The 24,122-nt window shown below is 35.9% G+C and overlaps 1 protein-coding gene across 2 annotated transcripts in view; it reads right to left on the reverse strand.

Annotated features, from left to right (window-relative positions):
• LOC107553852 (dual specificity protein phosphatase 8-like) overlaps positions 1-21,078 on the reverse strand; it is a 54,649-nt gene extending 33,571 nt beyond the window's left edge. Inside the window, exons 1-3 of one of the 2 annotated variants that reach the window (XM_016236169.1) lie at positions 20,843-21,078; positions 14,834-14,970; positions 6,605-6,956 (exon numbers count right to left, since the gene is read on the reverse strand). In XM_016236169.1, coding sequence (XP_016091655.1) covers positions 6,605-6,835 — 231 coding nt within the window. In that variant the 5' untranslated portion in view covers positions 6,836-6,956; positions 14,834-14,970; positions 20,843-21,078. The remainder of the gene's footprint in view (positions 1-6,604; positions 6,957-14,833; positions 14,971-20,842) is intronic. The other variant, XM_016236168.1, reaches the window with a different exon arrangement.
• Positions 21,079-24,122: the final 3,044 nt, after the last annotated feature.

A 24,122-nucleotide genomic window follows, 5' to 3' on the forward strand; every position in this document is an offset into this window, starting at 1 on the left:
CCTCTTTTTTAAATCTAATTTTGTGTAAGAATATCTCACAGGCCGACATAGCCAAGAAAAAGATTTTACAGCTCATATTTCACACTGTAAATAGAAGGCCAATTCAAGTGCATTGCATTGTGGAATATTCAATGCAGCGTGCTGAACATTTAAAATATGTAATGGCCTGTATAATGTGGATGCTGCACACTGGTGGTGGTTGAGGAGAGACAGCCAATGATTGTAAAGCGCTTTGGGTGTACAACAATACACAATAAAGTGCTATATAAATATGGGCATTAACGGGAATTAATGGGAATAAACTGGAAATTTGCAAAATTGCAGGAACTGGGGACTTAAATGTAGTTGAGAAAAAAATCTTGCAGCATGGTTAAAATAACCTGATTTAATGCAATTTCAGTTTAATTTCTACCCTACACACTGCTCAATCATACAGCACACTGCTTACTGCAGGGCTATTGAGGCCACACCCCCTAAATGCACTGTGCTTACCTCCATAACATGAACAGATAATTTCTTAAATCCTGCACACACAACATCAAAATGTCCATCTTGGTAAGTATTCATGTAAATTACATGAATATTGCAAAAAATTGTTTAAAACTTGTGAAATGTGTTTATGCGGTTTAAGGTAAAAAAAAAACGCATTATTTTCCACATACTGTACATTATTGTTTCTCCTCTATGCCCCGCCTTTCTGAAACGCATCGATTTTTACGAATCTCGTCGGTCTGAAAATCGAGGTGTGCTCTGATTGGCCAGCTAACCAGTGCACTGTGATTGGCCGAATACCTCAAGCGTGTGATGGAAATGTTACGCCCTACCATACTGTGATGCCCTGTCCGGCCGGAGCGACAGGGCATTAAAACCCATTATAAACGAGGCATTTGTTGCATCCAGTGGGAACATAATTACGGATTATAATGACTTATTCTGTCTTTTTACACGTTGCGTTGCATCGCGCCGTGTAAACATAAAACCAAGTCTGCATTTGTGATCGGAGAAATGACAAACAACAAGCCCTACTCTACACTGCCCAAAACTCCTGTTTGAACCGTCAGTGGCAAATTCTTTAAATATAAAAAAAACTTACTTACAGTCTGTGAGTTAGAGCAGCCAGCATTGTAGTCTACCAGGATCAGGAAACAGTCCTCCATAAAATGTGCTGCACACATCTGAATATTTGGGTTGAACTATTCTGGAACAGTGTTGTAAATACAACTTAACCACTGATTTCTAGTCGTGTCCTCTTTTGGAAGGCCAAACAAAGTAGTTTCGCTTTCACAACAAAACAGCGTCACACACCCCGGCCTTGAGTGAGCGGCACCTGGAGGCCTAGAGTATGCGGAGGCCAGCTTGAGTGAGCAGAGGCGGGCGGGCTTGAGAACGGCGTGGCCGGCGGATTCGACAAAGGAGCGTCCGGCGGGCTTGCGGCAACCACATGTGACGACCCCGGGCTGGACTCCGCTTTTGGAGCCATAGATCACTGACAAGCTACGCAATATCGCATTCATAATCGAAGGCGATTGTGTATTAAATGCCGCTCCATCTGAAAGCACGTGATGGAAATTTACTACTAATCACAGAACCGGCTTTACTGACGAGATGCGCATGATAATGGCATCCAATTAATCGTTCAGCCCTAGTTTTCATTCAACAAAAAAACCTGAAAAAAGCATCCCGGATTTCCCCCCCCCCCCTATAAAATAAATTTGTATTAGTATTAGATTTAGATAGTATTGTATTGGAGCCTATGGTCAAACAAAATGTTTATATTTTTATTTGTATATAACAGTTTTATAAATTTCCCCAAATTTCCAATGAATTCCCATAAATTCCCCAAAATCTCCGTAAATTCCCATAAATTCCTGGTAAGTTTTAAACTTGGAATATTTCCAAAATTCCCCAGACGACGTTCCCATGGAAAGTTTCCGGAAATTTTCCACCCCTTTGCAACCCTAATTCATTCATTTATTCATTCATAATATTTATCATTTTATTATTTTAGACAAAACATATATAATGTGCTGTATAATATATAGTATTTTATTTATTAATCATTTTAAACAATAAACGATGTACTGTATAGTGTATAATATCTATTATTTTATTTAATTATTTCAGATAATCATATTATGACCTGTATAATGTACAGTATTAAGTACTTAATTGTTTTAGACAATATATACTGTATAATATGTCATATCTATTAATTTATTATTTCAGAAAAACGTACTGTACTGTATATAGTATAATACTTTTTTTATTAATTATTTTAGACAAACACAATGCACTTTATGATGTACAATATCTATAATTGTATTTATTAATTATTTTAGACAATAAATATGTAATTTACTATATAATGCATGACAACAAACAATTTATTGTACAAGACAATAAACAATGTACACCATAATGTATATTGATTTTAAGAAAGCAAATATTTAATGGCCTGTATAATGCATAATATTTATGATTTTAGACAATAAATATACAGGCTAATTTACAGTATATTATATATTATGTATCATTTATTCATCATTATTTATCCATTAAATTATATAATGTAGTGTGTAATATATAAAATAAATATACAATATATTAAATATTTTTACACAACTTTTCACTCAGATAAAATTGCAAGAGTGCAACTATTGGAACTATAATAAATAGAGTTGCATTAAATTACAACTGTACTATTGTTGTTTTCATTCTGGTATTTAATGCTTACAGAAATGTACACAATGTGAATAGTATACAGTACATATTGCACACTCAAGAAATAATAAAAATAGTATGGTAATATGCTATTTCGAACATAGCCAGAGACACTTCGAAAATCCTGTCAGCAAATGCTATGGGGTTGTAATTAGGTACCCACTTAATACTAAACCAAGCCATGGAGAGGATCAGTAATAGTTAGGTGCCACAAAGACGACCGTGTCAAATAGCTACATTTTCCAAGAACCACAGGATGGTCCCAAGGTCACTGCAGAGATCTGGAACACATCCAGATCATTTACATGCTGTAACTTCAGGATTTAAGAAATGGCACGTTCGATTTCTATTTGTGTCACCTCCTGTCGGGGGCCTGTGTGGACACATGTATCCTGAGAACGTCTGACCAGTGCCATTCACTTCTCGCCTGCCTCATTTGTTAGAATTTAACTTGTTGACAAGTATGTCCTCTGTCCCTTCACACGTTCAGTAGGCGCATCAGGACATAGTCAACAACATAGGAGTCATTTTTCACATAAAAACCTATGTAGAAAATTACAGGACAGGAAACGACTAATATGTATTATTTTATTAATCATCTTAGGCAATAAACAAAGTACTGTATACAGTATAATATCTTTATATATTATTTTATTTATGAATTATTTTAGGTAATAAGCATATAATGTACTGTATAATTATATCTATTATTTAATAATTATTTCAGACAATAAATATATAATGGCCTGTGTAATGTATATTTATTATTTTAGACAATAAATACATACTATACTGTATACTGCATAATATCTCATTGTATTTATTATTTTAGACAATAAATACATACTATACTGTATACTGCATAATATCTCATTGTATTTATTATTTTAGACAATAAATACATACTATACTGTATACTGCATAATATCTATCATTTTATTGATTAATTTAGACAATAATAAAATATACAATATAATGTATAATATTTAGCTTTTTTTTCAAATTAGAAATACATAATGTACTGTATAATGTATAGCCTAATAGTTATTATTATAAATATCCATGTTCCAAAGTTAGTGTCATTATCCAACTCAATTTAGTTCAAATTGTGTTCTTATTCAATAATGTCAGTGCAATTATATTAATAATATTACTGAAAATTATTTTTCTTTAAACCATTTTTAAACCAGAAGCAATCACATTATCCAATATATACCCATTTTTGGATTCCTATAATTTTGCTTCCTTTTTCCATGATGCTGAATTGATCAATTTGTAAATAAAACTGGAAAGAGTTTGATTTTAATTAAAGTTTGCAGGTGCACTGAAATGTTTGAAAAAAAAAAAACCTTTCAGTTTCTGAACATCATATACTGATTTCAATTGCTCAATGACCCAAATTTAACTACTAAAACTTTTTTTAAGCAAAACCATATTGCTCATACTTAAGGTTTGGGAACTGAAGAGACCTCTAGATTTTAGGGGACAACAGTCAAAAAATATCCCAAAGACTTATATTTAAAAAGGAACCCATGCAAAAAAATGGCATCAAAATATCATAGACTTGAGAGTAGGCTCATTTGATTTAGTCACTACCCACAACAAGCTAGCAACTCCCACTGACAACACTAGCACCACATAGCAACGCCTTGCGTCACCCTATTATCATGCCGACGAGTTTTGCACGGACAAGCACCATTGACGTTTTCTTTGGAAAATATACAACCCTATTCATTTCAGAGTGAAATTTTAAAAAAGGTGATGTTCTACAAAAAGTACAAGATAAAGGCCTTGAGAATAAGCTTCCTGTCTTTGTGCAATCCGTACAACCTTAAGATCTGCCTATTCGGCTGTCTTCGCTCTGGGCGACTGCATAGCCATCTGTCAGTACCAGCTCAATGGAACATTCAGCAGCACAGATTACCATAAGCCAAGACTGTTCGTGGCTACAGAGGAAGTCCTGCTCCTGTACCACTGCACTCTATCTACTGCACTTAACACTGACCCATTTACAATGCATGTCAGGCAATCGGTGCATATGGTGCCTTCCACTGATGTAATCTGAAATGGGCCGAACACAGAGCCACGGGGGACCTCGGCATTATCTCAGTGTGGATGTGTGCTGCTCATCCATTAATACCCTCTTTCACTTCCTTTCTTTATTCGCACTCACAATGGACCACACTGGTGGCCTTTGGTTTCGGTGATGTCGTTACTTTCAGCTCACACATTGATGCCGCAACTTCTGGCAATGGCAGCTGTCCAAAGCAGTGGGGGAGATGAAGGGGGTAGGGTTTTGTCTAGATCCTGCACTAGTCGTGTAGACGATGTGCACGTGCTCAGCAAGCGCTCTGCCAGTGGCCACACTAAAGCTTATGATGTCATGCTCATCCAATAACAAAGAGTTTCCAGAATTCACCCCATCCCACCTCCCCCCACTTACACCCAGATAGCTCCAGCTTTATCCAGGACTTGCATTAATCACGAGCGTTATCCTCTTTAGTGAGGGAGATAATAAAAGCCACACAGCCTCTAGGCTGGGCTATGGAAAGAAATGGGAAATGCAGAGAAAGAGTGACCCAAGAAAACAGTGCCACTCTGTTAAGTTCAGATGGAACTGGTTTTGGCCAGCAGATCGGGATCAAAGTGCCCATTTTTTGGAAACAAATAGCACACAAAGGCCCAGAGCTGAGAAGATCAGTAACAGTGATATTACTGTTTTTGTTTTTTTTATAAAATTTAATGAAAAAAGATAATTTTGTATGCTGCTTTAAAAGAGGTAGGCTACCCGAAATATCAAGAGGTGCTGAATAAGTTTGTATGTGAGAATTGTGTAAATTAACAGATAGGACAAACATTAGCATCTGATAAACAGTTAGAAATGGGTTCAGAAGTCATTTCCTGCAAACCCAACAACAGTTTACATTTTACAAATTGCCATCTATTTTTATTGCAAAAATGGAGGGAATGACAACTCACAGCTGCAGTTAAAAAAATAAAAATTTAATTAATAAAAACCCGGAAAACCACAAGGTGAACCGCATGCATGGCAGGTCGCTCACTCGTCAAAATTGATCTCATGAACCAAGAATCACAAAGACAAGAATATATGCCCTCAAAAACAGAGCATTGTGTCTGAGACCGTGTCTTTGCAGTGTTGGCTTTCAGTTTTCATTAGTGGTGTGCCTGAAAATCGCACTGCATTCCCCATGTGGCGTGATTTTTTCAGAAAGCGAGGTGCGCAATAAAGGCGGATCGGTTTTCGACATTGACCTCATCAGCTGTGGCATGGAGTTTTATGTGACATCTGTGAGTGGTTGGAGTTCTGTCAGTTTCACAGAGTACCTAAAAATATAAAGACTTGGCATGCCAGTCGGGTGGGAAAAATTATGTCATATTCGATGTAGAAGTCATGGAAAACTCAAGTCTCCAATTTCAGAGACTCTGATAACCAATAAACCTATAATGGTCCTCCAAATTTAGAAATGCTAGCTGCTAGCCAAAGATCCTTGATCCAATCTAACCCTCTCAAACATTTTCTTCAACTTCAAACTGACTACTACACCTAATTACAAACTCATTTTACATGAGGAAGTGTCAAATACTAAACGTGCATATAAATTTGACTGCAGATGTTGCACGTTGGTGCCAAAACTGGGACTCTTTAATGGGTGTTCACAAGTAAACATTAGTTCATTACAATATTGTGTAGCGACACGGTTGTGAAGTCCACACAAAACTATCAGCATTGTAAATTGAACCCTTCAAAGGCTCACAGCTGTCCGCATACAGACATCAACCTCCTTTTTGATGCCACCAATAGTTCCAATAGTTCTCGATTATATAAATTAGCCACACACTCTCTCAAAAACACACTTGATACCTTGACCTTTCCGTTGGGTTGGAGGAGCTCGGTAACTGACACCTTGTCCTGCTGAAGCCTCCTCTTGACCAGTTTGGAGCAGCAGACGTTGACGGCGCCGTGCACATGCGAGGCATTGTACTCCGAGAAAGTCCGGCTGTCGATGACCAGCAATCGCCCGGCTCCACGCTGCAGAAGGCCCGCTAGCCGCTTGATATCCATGGCACTGCGACAGCCCTTCTCCCCTGCCATGGAGGTGCCCAGAACTCCTCTCTGGATGAGGGTTGCACACAACGACAACCAATGCAGACAGTGGATCAGTGATAAAATCACTGACGCGGGTCACAAAGAGACATCAAGGTGCACATGGTGTCTGGGGAAAAACAAAGGCAACAGATTTTTATTGTTTTATTTTAGACAGCACTTCGTCAACAATCAAAAACGTTCATCTCATTTAATCTTTCATCAGGCAGTTCCTTATTCATTGTTTCTTGTTTCTTGTAAGGAAAAACTGTGCAGGACAAAAACAAGTTTGTTCCTTCTTGTTGTTTTTTGACTTATGTGCAAAAATTCCCTGTCAGAAGAGTGTGTTAAAAAATAATAATAATGGAAAAAAGTGTCGGTTCTAGCTACAAAACCTCAATATCACACATTGTTGGGTAAATTACTATTTTGACTATGCAACTATATTTTAATGAAATTAATTCACTAATTCATTTTTGAAAATCTTTAGTTCACCCAATCAAAGTCATGTGGTACAACTAAAAAAAAAAAAAAAAAAGGATATTATATCACAGTGTCAAAGTCAAGAAGTCTCTTAAAATATCAGATAATTTCATCTTTTTATGATGAATCAAGGTTAGTTGGTTATAAAATGTCATGTGGAGCGACTCCTCAAAAACTTATTAATATGTTTACGATATTTATCAATTAATAATGCATGATGTGTAATTTTTAAATAATTTTTATCTTGAAAAATATTTTAAGACATTTTTTGAAAATAATAATTAATAATGAAAATTTGTTGTTACAATTTACTTGATGGTTACACCACCTGACATTTTACAGTCATTAAATTGAAACTTTTCTTGCAAACGGTATAAAGTTTTGGTAACAGTTTGCAATAACGTTCCATTAGTTAACATTTGTTAATGCACTAATTAACATTAACTAACTGGCAATACATTTGTTACAGGGTTTATTGAGCTCTCTTAACATTAGGTAATAAAAATACAACATTGTTAGTTAATTTTAGCTCGGATCCATAAAATAATATGAACAGATACAAATTTTGATTTTAATTATGTATTAGGAAATGTTGACATTTATATTAACTAAGATTAATAAATGCTTAAGAAGTATTTTTGGTTACACTTTACTTGAAGGGGTGTGCATAAGACTGACATGACACCTTCATAATCATGGCATGACACCTACATAATTATGACATGACACATATCATGAATATGAAGGTTTTTTATGCATGTTTATGACAACTGTCATTAAGTGTCATTCGCTCAGTTATGTCATTTTTAATGCAAAGATGACATTGTTTGAGATGTCTTTGTTATGGGCTATGGTTAGGGGTAAGGGTAGGGGTAGGGTTAGGTTAGGGTTAGGTCAAATAATGTCATATTTGCATTAAAAATGACATAACTGAGCAAATGACACTTAATGACAGCTGTCATAAACATGCATAAAACCTCCTTCATATTCATGACATGTGTCATGTCATGATTATGAAGGTGTCATGTCAGTCTTATGCACACCCCTTCAAGTAAAGTGTTACCGTATTTTTCATTCTTAGCTCATGTTAACTAATGTTAACAAATTGATCCGTACTGGAAAGTGCTACCAAAGTTTTTTTTTTGAACAATACGAAACAAACTTCTCTACATTTCTTTAAAATTGCTCTTTTAAACTATTTTTCCTTGCCTTTATCGTGGACACTGATATTTGTCACTGACCGGGTGATTCTGTTATATTATGAAATCTGTCAGACCTACAGCTCATAACAAAGTATGCGCTGCATTCTTAGCGTTGATGACATGCATTATTGTAAAGTAATGTAAACATCTTCTGCAGTCATTTTTCTCTTTTAGACCAACTACTGTCATTGCTGAGCAACAGTGTGAGGAGAAGACTGCTTAGCAAATTAACTTAATTAAATGACCTGTTTATAGCTAGCAATCTGAATAATAATAACACATCTAGATTAATGGCACAAACATTTAAAGCTAACTTTATCGTTTCCTTGAGTATTGAGGTTTGTTACGGCCAAAGTAATGCAAAAACACACGTTATGTAGTGCACTTGCAATTCACTGCCCATGCATTCATGTCTGCATTTGCATATGTTTCTCGCCTTAAAGACACTAATGAAACAGGAACCACCTGCGTCAGGGAGTATGAAAGCCAGCTGCAGCCCGAGCAGCATCTGCTGTCACATGAAAATCTTCAATAAATTCATCAAGTGCCTCCTCTCATATATCGCCAGTGACCATGACAGCTATTCTTACCGGTCCAAAAACAAAACAAAACAAATGGACCAATGCAAATATAGACCATAAATGCTAGCTTAAAATGTACTGTAAACACATCTGCTATGATAATTAATAGAGTAGGATAACTAGCAATTAGGGCTGTGCGATTAATCGAAATCGAACCAAAATCGCGATTTGAGACGTTGCGATTTACTAATCGCAAAGCCTGCGATGTGGACGTGATATGCCTGTTCCAGAGCAAACGCAAATGCATGACTGCCAGCCTTGAGTGGCAGTACTAACCAATTGAGTGAGCGCACCACCGTTCTCCCCAATCAGTACTTCTCTAGCCAACTGCGTAACGCTAGGCCTGGGCGATAAAACGGTATCAATATTTATCGACGGTACATCTTCGATATCGATATAAAAAATGTTCGATATAGGCACGTGCTATGAGTGATGTAGACAGCACACACAAACAGGAACACATGCTGAATTGAGTGCTGTGCCTGCCTGTGATGAGGAGATTGTGAATAAAGAATGAATATTAGTCGAATTAAAAATAAACATTTGCATTTGAATGTTAGGAGTGCGTCAGGAAGCGTCATCAGTGGCGCACGAGATGCGGTGATGATGATGTGAGTGACGTGGTTTCATTTTAATGTTTTGTTAGTCTAGTCCACGAGATGCGCTGCTGCTGCATTATTCATTCAACATATTAGAGAAAAATAGAAGCTCAATGTGGAGAAGATCTTGATTAGGTTAAAACCGAAACCAAGCCATTCACACAGATGCATATTCAGCACATTTTTTAGACAGACAAATATGACTGCTGTACTCGCGTCTCACAGAAGAGATGTATAGAAAGCCATGCAAAGTTAAAACAGTTTAAACTTTTAAAAAAACATGTCGCAAATTTGTGGAGGTTTATTCCTTTTCACAGCGTCTCATATGTTTTTAAATGCAGTCTAATTGTTTATGCAATTTACAAAATTATATTTGATTTTTATGAGTTAATTTAGACGTAATGCACATTTTTATAGAGTTACTTGCTAAATGCGCTGCATTATTTTGCTCATTGCGCCCTCGGGAGACAATCAGACCTATACAATACAGACCTATTTAATCTGCATATAAAACATTAGAAATTAGATATTCGTTTAATTTTTTATTGTGTTTGATTGTTAAAACTACAAATATTTGTTGTTTGTCTCAATAAATTGTGTTAATTATAAATATAGTGGTTAAATTTAAAAAAAAAATTCTATTGCTTTTTGTTTTAAAAAAAAAGGTTATCAAAATGTCAATAATTATCGATACCGAACGATATGAAACATTATATCGTTGATACATTTTTTAGCTATATCGCCCAGCCCTACGTAACGCCCACCATTAAAAAAATTAATAAATAAAAAATATAAAGCTCGTGCGAGAGAGAGCGAGTGGGATTATGGCGTCTACAGGGTCGGATCGATAGTCAGGCAAAGACAGTAATACTAAAGAAAAACTTATGACATTACATTGGCTTCGAAATGACAGACATCGAACAAAACTAATAACTAATAATAATAAACCTAATATATATATATATATATATATATAGTTTTTCTTAATTGTTTGTCAAATTTACTAGCAATTTCTGAGTGAAAATAGTTTCTACACCAACATATTTCAGTCTAGGCTCATATTTATTTAATGGTTATGTATTTTATGAATGGCAATACTGATTCTAGCTCATCAAATCTTGATCGGAAATAGGCGATCCATTTCATACTGACCCTGTTACAGCCAGAGAGGATGTGACGTTAGGAAACTGAACCAACACAGATTATGTAACATGACTGGAAAAAATGTGCCATTTATAGCCTCGCCTGCAAGGATCATATATAGTCTTTTCAATAATCTTGTTATTGCAGAAGCACATTTAGCCTAAATATTCCACTTGGCAGACTGAACACAGTTTTATATATTCAGTGTACGTGCGTCTGTGTTGGAGGAAGGCATGTGTGAAGGAAGGAGAGCGATTGTCTATGGCTGGATGAGTGGGGTGATGTTTTGATCAGGCCTGAAAGAGCAGGAACTGCTTGAGTATGCAGTGACCTTCTGAATGCTTCAATCTCCAAACCGCTCACTCCATTACATTATGCAGAGCAAAAGACTAAACCAAGAGCCAATCGAGGATGAGGGAAATACTCGTTTGCACTGCAGAGGGTTCAAATATTTATAAAATCTTATGAAGAGAAAGCCTTCACTAATAACCTTCTTGCAGAAAAACATAAAATACAGGTAAAAAATGCTTTACCATGTTTACCATAGTTACTATAATGAAACAGTTTCATTCTAAAAGGATACACACCTTCAAATTCTGTCATTTATCCACCCCATTTCATTCTGTATGACTTTCTTCTGTGGAACACAAAAGAAGATATTTTGAAGAATGTTTCAGCTGTTCATTAAAAAGTCATGGGGTCCAAATTCTTCTTTTGCATTCCATAGACAAACAGGTTTGGCATTATGATTTTATTCAGACAGAGCTATGGTTGTCATTGTAAAAAAGTGAAAACACATACAAGTATCATACAGGTGCATCTCAATAAATTAGAATGTCGTGGAAAAGTTCATTTACTTCAGTAATTCAACTCAAATTGTGAAACTCGTGTATTAAATAAATTCAGTGCACACAGACTGAAGTAGTTTAAGTCTTTGGTTCTTTTAATTGTGATGATTTTGGCTCACATTTAACAAAAACCCACCAATTCACTATCTCAACAAATTAGAATACTTCATAAGACCAATAAAAAAAACATTTTTAGTGAATTGTTGGCCTTCTGGAAAGTATGTTCATTTACTGTACATGTACTCAATACTTGGTAGGGGCTCCTTTTGCATGAATTACTGCATCAGTGCGGCGTGGCATGGAGACAATCAGCCTGTGGCACTGCTCAGGTGTAATGGAAGCCCAGATCATCAAAGTGCAACATAACATCAAATATTCTCAAACGAAATTGCTCATGTGAGTCGTATTCTACTCTCCGCCACACTAGATAAAACACAGCGTTGACTGGCTCCCTCCTCCTCTCTCTTACTAATGGAAGGGTAACCACACCAAAAGTGAAATTGGAAAGAGGTAACCTTTCTCCTCCAACTGGACAAACATGTCACTCTGTGACAAAGTCTGTTAGTTTAGAATTGATGCCTTTGCTAGAAGGCCTTCATGTAATGAGTTTCCTCAAAAAAGACGTCTTCTCGCTGACTGCAACAAGACGTGTTAGTGGGCGTCTAAGCAGAGATGCACGCCGAATGAAGACAACCAAGACTGGTTAAAGGGATAGTTCATCCAAAAATTTTAATTTGATGTTTATCTGCTTACCCCCAGGGCATCCAAGATGTAGGTGGCTTTGTTTCTTCAGTAGAACACATATGATGATTTTTAACTCCAGCCGTTGCAGTCTATCAGTTGTATAATGCATGGCAATGGTAACAAAATCTATGAGAGTTAAAAAAAACATGCACAGACAAATCCAAATTAAACCCTGCGGCTCGTGATGACACATTGATGTCCTAAGACACGAAACGATCGGTTTGTGCCAGAAACCGAACAGTATTTATATAATTTTTTACCTCTAATACACCACTATGTCCAACTGTCTTTGGACGCGCGCACGTCATCCGGAGCGTGAGGTGTGTATGTGCTTTGGCATAGTTTACACAAGCGCCGGAAGTGATCTCTCGTGCGTATACGTCACTCATTGGTTACACAGTGCACAGTCATTGTAGGTACGACGGCTAATCAAAATGGTACTTACTTGCGCTTTTCCGGATTGTTCAAACCGACTTAAAACTAAAAGATTACGTTCTCTCGCGCGAACTCATTCGGGAGTGGTGACTTTCCACGTATTCCCAACTTCTGAGCCTGCTCGCCTGAAGTTATGGTTGATTGCTCTTCGGCTGGATATCAACACACCCATTAACGTAACGCCAGAGCGCGTACACATCTCACGCACCGGATGCTGTGCATGCGACCAAAGACAGTTGGACATGGTGGTGTATTAGAGGTAAAAAACGATATAAATACTGTTTGGTTTCTGGCACAAACCGATCGTTTCGTGTCTTAGGACATCAATGTGTCGTCACGAGCCGCAGGGTTTAATTTGGACTTGTCTGTGCATGTTTTTTTTACTCTCGTAGATTTTGTTACCATTGCCATGCATTATATGACCGATAGACTGCAACGGTTAAAGTAAAAAATCATCAAATGTGTTCTACTGAAGAAACAAAGTCACCTACATCTTGGATGCCCTGGGGGTAAGCAGATAAACATCACATTTTCTTTTTTGGGTGAACTATCCCTTTAAGGTTCAGCAGATGATCAAGATAAGCTCTTCTCTAACTGCCATGTGCCAGTAAGCAAAGATTTGGAAATTTAACCAGCTTTAATTTTACTTAGGCCTAGTTTTTATTTTCAATTTCAATTTCAATTATTGTTTACTTTTGAGTAGTTTTAATGGTTCAAATATAGTTTGTATTCCATCTGTATCTTCGTAAAATAATTCATTTTTGGTTCAGTATTAGTTTAAGGTTTTATTTCTTGTAACTCAACACCACCAATTGTTCCATTTTCCTCAAACAATACTTAAAGGGATAGTTCACCCAAAAATGAAAGTTCTGTCAACATTTACTCACCCTCATGTCATTTCAAACCTGACTTCCTATTTTTCTGTGAAACACAAAAGAAGATATTTTGAAGAATGTTTGGAACTAAATGGTTTTGATGCCCATTGACTTCAGGAGAAACATTATTCAGAATATTGTATTTTATGTTCCACAGAAGAAAGTAGGTTTGAAATGACACCAGGGTAAATGATGACACAATATCAATTTTTTTTTAGGTGAATTATCCCTTTAATAATGAAATGTGAACTGTGGCTGGTTGATGATGATGAGACGGTCGCTTCTTTTTGACAGAATGCACAATACAATAGGCTTGGGAGATTAACTGAATCAGTCCATCCAATATTGAGTGAAAAAGAAAAAAAGATGATTTGTTCCCAATTTTTCAAACTCAATTTACTTTTTATTTGTTTGTTGTTTTTATTCTATTTAACAACAATACAATGAAAAAAACCCATCCGTTTTTATTCTGTTTTCGATTGCATTTTAGTGCACATTTATATTTTGTTTTTCATTCAATTGCAAATGTTTCTGTTTTTGATTTTACTTAAAAAAAACTGTTGTTCTGTTTTTGTTTTACTCAATAAAAATACAATAAACTATGACGAAAAACTAAAAATTAATGATTTTAGCACACTTTTTTAGTTTTTGCAAAATTCCAAATGTTTTGTTTTTATTTTACTTGAAAAAAACAATTGTGTTGGTTTTGTTTTACTCAATAAAAATAAAATAACAACAAACACACATTTTTTTTAGTTTTTCGATAAATTGCAAGTGTTTTTTTTTTTTAAACAACAAAAAACACTATGAAAGAATTATGGAAAAACTACAAAAAAAATAATTTTAAATTATTTTTATTTTTACTCCACAATAATAATAAAAAACAACAACAACAAAAACTAATGAAGAAAATAATAAATAACATTTAATTCCAGTTTTCATTTGTATTTTATCGCACATTTATAGTTTTCATTTTTGCTTAACAAAAAGAAAAAAAGAAAAATTTGCTTGCTTGCAAACGTGTTTGTTTTTATTTGAAAATATTTGCTGTACTGCTCATTTTCATCTTTGTAATAGTTTTCACTGACAATAATAACCTTGACTGTTGGCTGCTTCAAACTTTCACACTTTTTCTTTGCGTCTATCGCTCATTCTCTCTGCTGCTGCATTGAGGGAGGGTGATGCTGCGACGCAGAGATATCTGCAGCGCCATGCAGAAATCAGCAGGGAGAGACTGAAACACACACACGCGCGCACATGCACACACACGCGCACACACATATAAATAACCCCATATTCTACATAAGGCACTTTCACTATATAGAACATAAAACAAGAAAAACAAGCATTCCAGCAGCACATTTGAGAACATAAACAAACACACACAAGCACATTTCACTTCACATGTCCAGTGTTTCTCTCCAAACAACTGCAAGTCAAATAATCATCCATCAGTTTCATAATGAAACAGCTCGTTTTCACGTCACGTCCACATAAACAAACCCAGCGCAGTACGAGCGACGCTGCCAGAGGATCAGCCTCACGCGACCAGCAGCATCCCAACATGGACACCTTTGTTTTGATCACATTCCCGGTCACCATAAGTAACCATAACCTGCATCTCACCAGAACGCAAACACGCGCAGTATTCCAACAAGCCACCAGAGACCCCAACCTCCTTACCATCCTTCACTCTCTCTAATCGCTCCACAGGAAGGATGTTCAGCCACACCTTGGAGAAAAGAAACCCCTCTGTAACCTCTCCTGCAATCGGCCGATCGATAACACGACAACAGTCCCCCCCGTGGGCCACAGGATGAGATGGAGAAGTCGGCGGTGAAGCGGAGGCACGTCAGAGCATAACAAGGCTGATGCTGCATGTGTCTAATGGCGTTCCTTCTGCTTGACAACTCCAGTTGTGGGGTGGAGAGGGGGGGGTGGGGGTGCTGTGCACTGCAGTTTGACATCAAGAGAAGGTGTGTGTTCTCTCGAGACCAGGATTATTATGCACTATTATTTAGTATTCACACCTGTCGTGTATTTACTGAGATGACAAGGTGTGGCACGCTTTATTTCAGTTGCATCGAGGTTGCATTCATGCATCAATTATAGATACTGTACTTCCTCGAAAACACCGGCATAAACAGTGGTGCAAATTGCTGTTGTGGAGACAAGAGTGAGATTACACTGTTGCCATGGCAACTGAATGGAGAAACGGAAAAGGAGAAAAAGTTGACCGGGCGAGAGGAGAGGATGCGGAGGCTGTCATCTCACATCCCAAACACTCCAAACATCTGTTCTATTGATTTACAAGGATTTGATACTACTTCTGAGATGAATGTCGGGAAATGACACCAAAAAAATCTAGTAGAAAGGTTTTTTTAGCTTACACTGTAAAAAAGAAAAAAAAGAAAAGATTTTTCGAAGTTGTAAATAGGGTTATTATATATAAGCCTAACTAAAACTGAAACTGAGATCATTAAATCCCATTTTCATGACTTGAAATAAAATAAACATTAACTGAAATAAAAAAAAAATTAAAATTAAAATTATTTCAGCTTGTTGCTATGGCAACATTTCTCATTTTAACTGGTTAACTATGTAATAAAACAACAGAAAAACTAAAACGGAATACATTTAAAACTAAAATTAAATGAATGAAAACTTGTCTATGTATATAAATATACTACTAAAAAGACAAAAAAAACTAATATAAACACTTAAAATTAACTCATTCTAAAATGAAAACAAAATGTAAAAATAAAAACTAATACTATCTCATTGATGTTATAATAACACTGGTTGTAACTTGTAAATAAAACAAAAGATTACTGAAGTATATTTTGCAAGAAAATACTATTTCAGTTTTTCTACTTGAAAATTGTTACTTTGTAATTATTTGTGAAATTTATTAGCAATTTCGGAGTAAAACCTGTTTCAAAGTAAAGGCACGTTTACACCAGGGGCGACAGCGTTAAAATGTTCAAAGGATACGTTTACACATCACAACTGTAATAAAAATGGAAATTTTTTTCCTTTGCATTTTTGAAGAGTTTTGCATACAGACAATGTTGTTCACACGGATCCGTGAAAACGACAAAAAAAACTTTGTATTATTCATGCCAGGCCAGTAGATGGCGACATCACTGTAAAGAAACACTACGCGCCTGCACACATACGCATTCCTATAGACTGAACACGTAATACGCACACGCATGATTTCATGGAGGTTGCACGATTATGACAAAAAATCATAATTGTCGATTATTCCCTTGAAATTGTAATTAATTACGATTATCACAATTTACATTGATGTTTATACCATTGTTTGATGCAACTGCATGCCGTATTTTTATATGAAAATAAACAAGCTGAAAACACACTCACTGAAAAACCTTTAGTGCTTTTCTATAGTATTAAGCCTCAAATGTCAAATATACATCGGATTGGTTTCTTCTTTAAATTATAAAAAAGTTAAAATATGAATGGTATTATAATGCTATACTAAAACAATGGAAAAACCTTTAAGCTAACATGTAGAAAAAAAAAACATATGTTAAGTGTGCAGAATAACATAAGTGGACTTTGAACGATTAATTGCCGCTTTGAACGATTACGTAATTGTGGCATCCATAATTGTAATTGCGATTACAAATTTGATTAATTGTGCAGCCCTAATGGTATCATTTTCAAAAATTTGCACTTTAACTCCATTTTCAAAAGTTTGCACCAAAACTCCATTGTCATGTATATGGACACCCAGAACTAGGGTTGGGTATCGTTTGAATTTTATCGATTCCGATTCCGATTCTTATCGATTCCTAGTTTCGATTCCAATAAGATAAAAAAAAATTGTCAAACATTTATTCTGACTTTTTACAAAGCATTCTGTTGCAGCTGAATAACACGAGCAAAAATCAGCAGCCTGCAGAACACTGCAAGAGGAATTTTGCCTGTGCTTTAAAAAAAATACCACAGCAAAAACAACTAGATTAATATAAAATTAAAATATTAAAGTGTTAAAGAAAAGTAAACAGTCAGTAATAAGATAGGAACAAACAAATCAATTAGCAATATCATAAATACAGCTGAACAAAATTTCAGGTACAGAAACTGTAATTAAAAGTTTAAAAACACTGCTTAGTTTTCTTTTCATAAATAAAATATAGATTAATCAATTCAAGTTATTAAATATATTCAGTCAAGACCAGTGAATGATTCTCTTTTGTTCTTTGATTAACATTAATGACATGCAGCGCGTTTATTAGGCTGCTGTCTCTTTAACACCGAATGCACACAGATCTAAAAATACTGTACATGTGTGTTTTCTTTCTCATATGTTTACGCAAGACAAAAACGGCTGTGTTTATGATGATATACTGACCTAGTTTTCTGCATATTGGTCGACAAATATGAAAGAAGTCAGTTTCGAACAACCTTTTCTACAGTGGAAATACACGGAACGGTTCGAGAACAGACACAAACCGGGAACCCGTACCGTGACCTCTGTTCTCTGTGCTCGCGCTTGCACTTCGTGTGCGCTGCACGCAAAAAGGGCGCAAGTTCTTTCCGTTCCTGCATTTAGGGTTAGGGTTAGGGTTAACCCTAAGTGCAGGAACGGAAAGAACTTGCGCTCTTTTTGCGTGCAGCGCACCCTAACCCTAACCCTAACCTTTTAGCTGAAAATGGTGTCGAGTAAACGCCCCCTAAATCAATGACAATAAGGAGATTCGCACCACAACTATAACGTTAACGACACAGAAGAACGATATTGTTGTTTGTTGGAATCACTTTCCGAGCGATTTTTTTTCCCCCCCGATAAATGATAAAAACACTGTCAGCCAATCAGAATCCAGCGGAATTCAAAGAGTGCGAACATTTAAAGCAGCAGACGACAAAACTACTTCAAATAAACCGAACGTTAACGCCCATTGGCGTCAACGCTAATATAGATATTGTTATAGTTATCGTTCATGTTGTGCATGGGCCTTAAATCCTAAAGCAATGTTTTTCAGCCAAACAAAGAGAAGCACGTCTCTATTTAAAGTGACAGCGATTGCTTTTTAATGACAGACTGCACCTGAACAGCTGCGAACAAACATCGCTGAATGGAGGAAAAAGGAAAGCCAAATATCTTAATCCGGGTTATTCATTAACTGTATGGATGACATCACTTATTTGGACTCTGTGCCATACGCACGCTGATGCAGAGCATTGTTCTGTCTGAGCCTGCATGCATTTGTTAATCATTGTTGCAGTGATATCATCTGTTGCGAGGAACAGGATTTGTTAAACATGGGCCGATCTGTCTTTTTCATTACGGCACATGAAGATTTAGTTTAATTGTAAATCACAAGAATAGATCATATTTCAAATCAGTGCATCAGTATATAGCAGCAATATTTTCTACGTTTTCCTTCCGAGACAAACTATAACCATGTGCGCTCACTTAAATCATAAGCATTGTAAGAAAGCACTCAAGATCTCAGTAAGATCAGGCAACCTCTCGCAAACCCCCTAGTTCTCCATCCGGTGTAATTCTCAGCACTGGCTCAGCTCTGCAGGGGTCTGAACGCTGACAGCCTGAGATTACCGCTCTGAACAGGGTCAGAGTAACACACACTATTACCCTGAACCGCCACATCCGTCTCCACACCTGTCTTAGGAGTCATGCTGCAACATGCCACTGTAGAGACTGATACAGCATTTAATGAATAGTTTATATTTTCCTCGAATTATTTTATTAAGAATCTATCTAACTATCTTTCTTTCCATCTATGCATTACGATACTCTTTATGAAATAATAATGCTAATTTATATACTAGAGAATTTATACATTGTAATGTATTATATATTATGGTAATATCTATTATTAATAATTAGAATCTATTGGTTATTAATTTGTTTTTTTTTTAAAAAGGCAAAAATATATAATTGTTGTTATTTTACTATTGTTTCTTGTTAATAGCAATCAATGGGGAAAATAAATATGTAAATATAAAATAATATATATTATTTTATATTCATTATTATTTTATTATATTGCTTTATTACAACTGATAACAATAACAAATATGATTGTTAATGTTAATAGTAATGCTCAAGAAAAATTACATTATTTTTTTACACTACAATATATTTTATATACTATAATGTTAATATTGATTATAATAATTCAAATATTGTATTTATTATTAATACATATATATATATATATATACACACACACACATATATATATATATAAGCATTTTAATGTTTTATCAAATGATTAATTCATGTTAATATCAATTTTCAATCAAAAAGAATATATAACTACAATTTAACAATTATTACAACAAAATATTATTTTTATTGTAAATAATGAATGATCAAAACAGATAATATCATATGGTGTGTATTCATTATATTGTATATATTATAATGTTAATATCTATTTTAATAATTCAATGATTTTCTTGTTATTAACACAACTGCAAAATATTAAAAAAGTATGTTTACTGTTGTTATTTCATTATTCATGTTAATACCAAAGGTTATATTATTACTAATAACAATAATAGCATCATATTACTGCTCAACATATAATTCATGATCAAAATAAGCAATATATCACGCGCATTAAAATATAATGTTACTATCTATAAATAGTAATGAATAACTGTTTATTGTTGGTTATTAATACATATTAAACGTGTTGTTGTTATTGATGTTTCATGTAAATAAACAAACAAATAAGACAGTATTATATGCACTGGAACTCCATGTAAATCAAATGTACTATAAGTGATAACAAAGCTCCCAGACTCCATCTGTGTACATCATGCTGCAGTGTACAGTAGACAAGCCTCACTCATATCAGAAGAGAAACATGCAGTCTTATTAGTCACAGAAGCATGAGCACACAATCAATGCATGCAGACTTCTCAGCACAGCCCGTCACATTGAGGCTCACTGCTGCCCTCATCCAGACGAGACACTAGTGCTCGACAGACACGCGCCAGTCCGGCCATCCCAAAACTACAGGCGCTCTTCGCCTCTCATCAAATAAAGCCACACGCACGCTCTCAAACATCCGTCCGCCCCTTCCACAGCTCGCGCTCACCTCCGTTTGCCCTGTTCCCGAGTGTCTCAGCTGCTCTCCATGTACACTACTCATGAGTCCGGACCGCTGTCACATGCCAATAAACCACCAGAACCTCCTCATTCCGCCGTGTCGCCTCTGGGCCGGCGAGCGGAGAGATAAGCGACAGCAGATATCAGCCAGCCGGGAAAACAGAAGGTGTACTTAGGTACTATAATGAACTAAGCATGAGCTCATGGTTCAGTAGGGGAAAACGCGGCTGACGTCACCGCCAGCCAATGGGAGCGCGGGTCCGCTGACGTCAGCCGCTGATCCGCAGATTAAAGGGACACTGAGGTCTTAAAGCGAGCTGGACGCGAGTTAAACTCATGGTTAAACCCCCCCCTCCTTTAATAATAATACATGATCAAAAAATTAATATAAGCACGGGAACGTTTTAGCTTAATATTGCTCACGTTCAATAGTCAAACCCGCATACATGTTATGGAAATGTTTCTTGTGTAGTTCAAATTGCATTCGCTGAAAAATAAAGAACAGAGAAGAACGTCTCTAAACGAGCGCCCTCTGCTGGAGGAGAGAGAGAGCATTGACAGAGCATTTGTTTGCTAAAGGGAAGGTCTGTCATCTAGCGGTCAAACGTTGAATTACACTCCAGCATATTTCATTCACCTTCAGAACATTTTTAATTCACGATGGTACGAGATGGTCCTCACTGCAGAACACAAGATCCAGGGGGCGTGGATCCAGATCCAACTCCTCCTACTTTACATATACCCGTCTCCACCCCGATCCTAAACCCACCCGTCTCCACCCCCTGATCCCTAAACCCACCCGTCTCCACCCCTAAACCTACCAATCTCCACCCCCTGATCCCTAAACCCACCCTTCTCCACCCCTAAACCTACCAATCTCCCACCCCCTAGATGTGGATCCAACCATGCCCCCTGGACCTTGTGTTCTGCAGTGAGGGGCTACTGGATGGTACTTCCCTACATATATGCACATCAGGCAGCCCTTTTTTTTCTTAACGTTTTCACCACAATGTTATTTCCATCAAATCGAATAGACTGTCAAGTATTGTATTTTAAAGCAGGTGTTGTCAAACTTTTTGATGGCCAGACGCATTAAAGGGAACTATATATTTTCAAATAATATAAAGACACTTTTGAAAAACAAAAATTATAGGCTATAAAATATTACCTGGTGAATATTCAGTTTCTATTACGGACTCTGTTTATGTTTTCTATATTTTTAAGTAATGATGTATAAACCTAAAGAGAAATATAAAATGTTGATTTCTGATCAGTCTTTATAAAGAAGATTCTTTTTTGTTGCTGTTGTTGCTAAACTTTGTTTGTTTTGTTTTATTTTTTACACAATTTTTCTCGGAACTTTCCCGCAGACCCTCTATAAAATGAAATGACTTATAGACTCATATGTTTCCTGAACACACTTTTAAAATGATATTTTCACACTTTTTACATTTGGCTAACAGCTTGATTGGAAATGGTGCATAGCAATATATTGATTTGACTTTGTTCTTTAGTTTTCTTCTGTGTACACAATAAATATTGAAATTTTTAATCTTTCAATTTTCTCATTTTAATCTTCGGTAGAAATGTTAAACTAAAGTATCATAGTTTCAACATTTAATAATTCATATTTTGATAATAGTTTTAGTTTAAGATGGGTCTGGAACAAGACTTAAAAATACATTTTCAAAAATAAAATAATATTCACTAAGGTTCAAAAGTTTTAGATTGGCAAGGCTTTTTAATGTTTAAAAATAAAAGTTCATTTCTGTGAACTAAGGCTGCATTTATTTGACCAAAATTCAGTAAAAACAGTAAAATTGTGTAATATTTTTACAATTTAAAATAGCTGTTTGCTAAGTGAATATATGTTAAAATGTAATTTATTCATGTGATCAAAGCAGAATTTTCAGCATCATTACGCCAGTCTTCAGCGTCACGTGATCCTTCAGAAATTATTTTAATATGCTGATTTGCTGCTTAAGAAACATTTCTTTTTATCATCAATGTTGAAAACAGTTGTGTACAGTTTTTTTTCCTCTGGATTCTCTGATGAATAGAAAGTTCAAAGGAAAACAGAAAACATGACCCCTTTAAACACATCCGGCAGGAGACTGTATAACAGTAACATTAAATAACTTAACTGATTTGGATGTTATGTAGGAAGAGCGACAGCACACTGCTTTAAAGGAAAGAAACGGCATGCGACATAGTGTTTTCATAATCGTTGGAAGCCCAAATCAAAAATTAACCTAACATTTTATTAATCAAACAGCCCTAGTCATTAAATCATCTTTGAGAGCAAGGGTGTTTCCTGGGCCCAACGCAACTTGCATACTTTACGTATAGGGAGGACCGGCACTGATTTTGTCCTGTAGCACAGGCACTAGGAGTTCATCAAAAATAAAGTGATGCATCAGAATGCATCAAAATTTCTCAAATGGAAGATCGCATCCTAGTGAGGATGGGTCCTTCCTAGTCCAGTCCTTATGAGGCTTCAAGGCTACAGTCTTTCTCAGCATTAAACGCTAAAATGAGATGCTCTAAAAAGTGCTCATGGCCACATCATAAATTCGAAAATACTATTAAAATTATAATTTGAAGATTACTTTATATTGAAAACTTTCTATTAATGCAGTACAGGTAATGACAAGCATCAGTGGTCCCCCAGTGGTTTACATTATACACTGTTTAGCATTATGTGATTCATTTAAAAAAAGATCACAAGAAAAAGCATAATGCTTTCACCTCAAAAATCGTTTATTTTTTGTTTTGCATAACAGTGAAACTACGAGTTCCATGGCATGCTAATTAATTTTTGTGAATTGGAATGTGTGCAAGGTATTGTGGGTGATTGAAGGATGTGAGGATACATCTGATGCATCTTTCATAACAGGCTAAATGAAGGATGCGAAATGAAGACTACCTACTAAGGATCCTTCAAACTGATATGTCCTTTGATATGGTTGATGACGTAGCAGCCTAAATATGCAGCCTTACAAGGATGTGTCCTTCCGTTTGAGAAGCACCCATTGTCTATAGACCTTAGTCAGGGTAGCGCCATATTTAGTTTTTGACAGGAATGAAAACGAGGCTGTGAGGGATAGAAGTACTGTGGATACAATCAATGGATTGTACTGTTGTTTAACAACGGTCAGCTGAGCAAATGTCCTTACATAAATAAAAAACTTTCTGTACACAAAAACTCCATAAAATAGTTTTAAAATTTGAGTTGTATGATCTAGGACCTTTATACAGTATGTGCCATT

The sequence above is a fragment of the Sinocyclocheilus grahami genome, unplaced genomic scaffold, assembly GCF_001515645.1.
Source record: "Sinocyclocheilus grahami isolate Dianchi unplaced genomic scaffold, SAMN03320097.WGS_v1.1 scaffold483.1, whole genome shotgun sequence".
Classification (NCBI taxonomy): domain Eukaryota; kingdom Metazoa; phylum Chordata; class Actinopteri; order Cypriniformes; family Cyprinidae; genus Sinocyclocheilus; species Sinocyclocheilus grahami.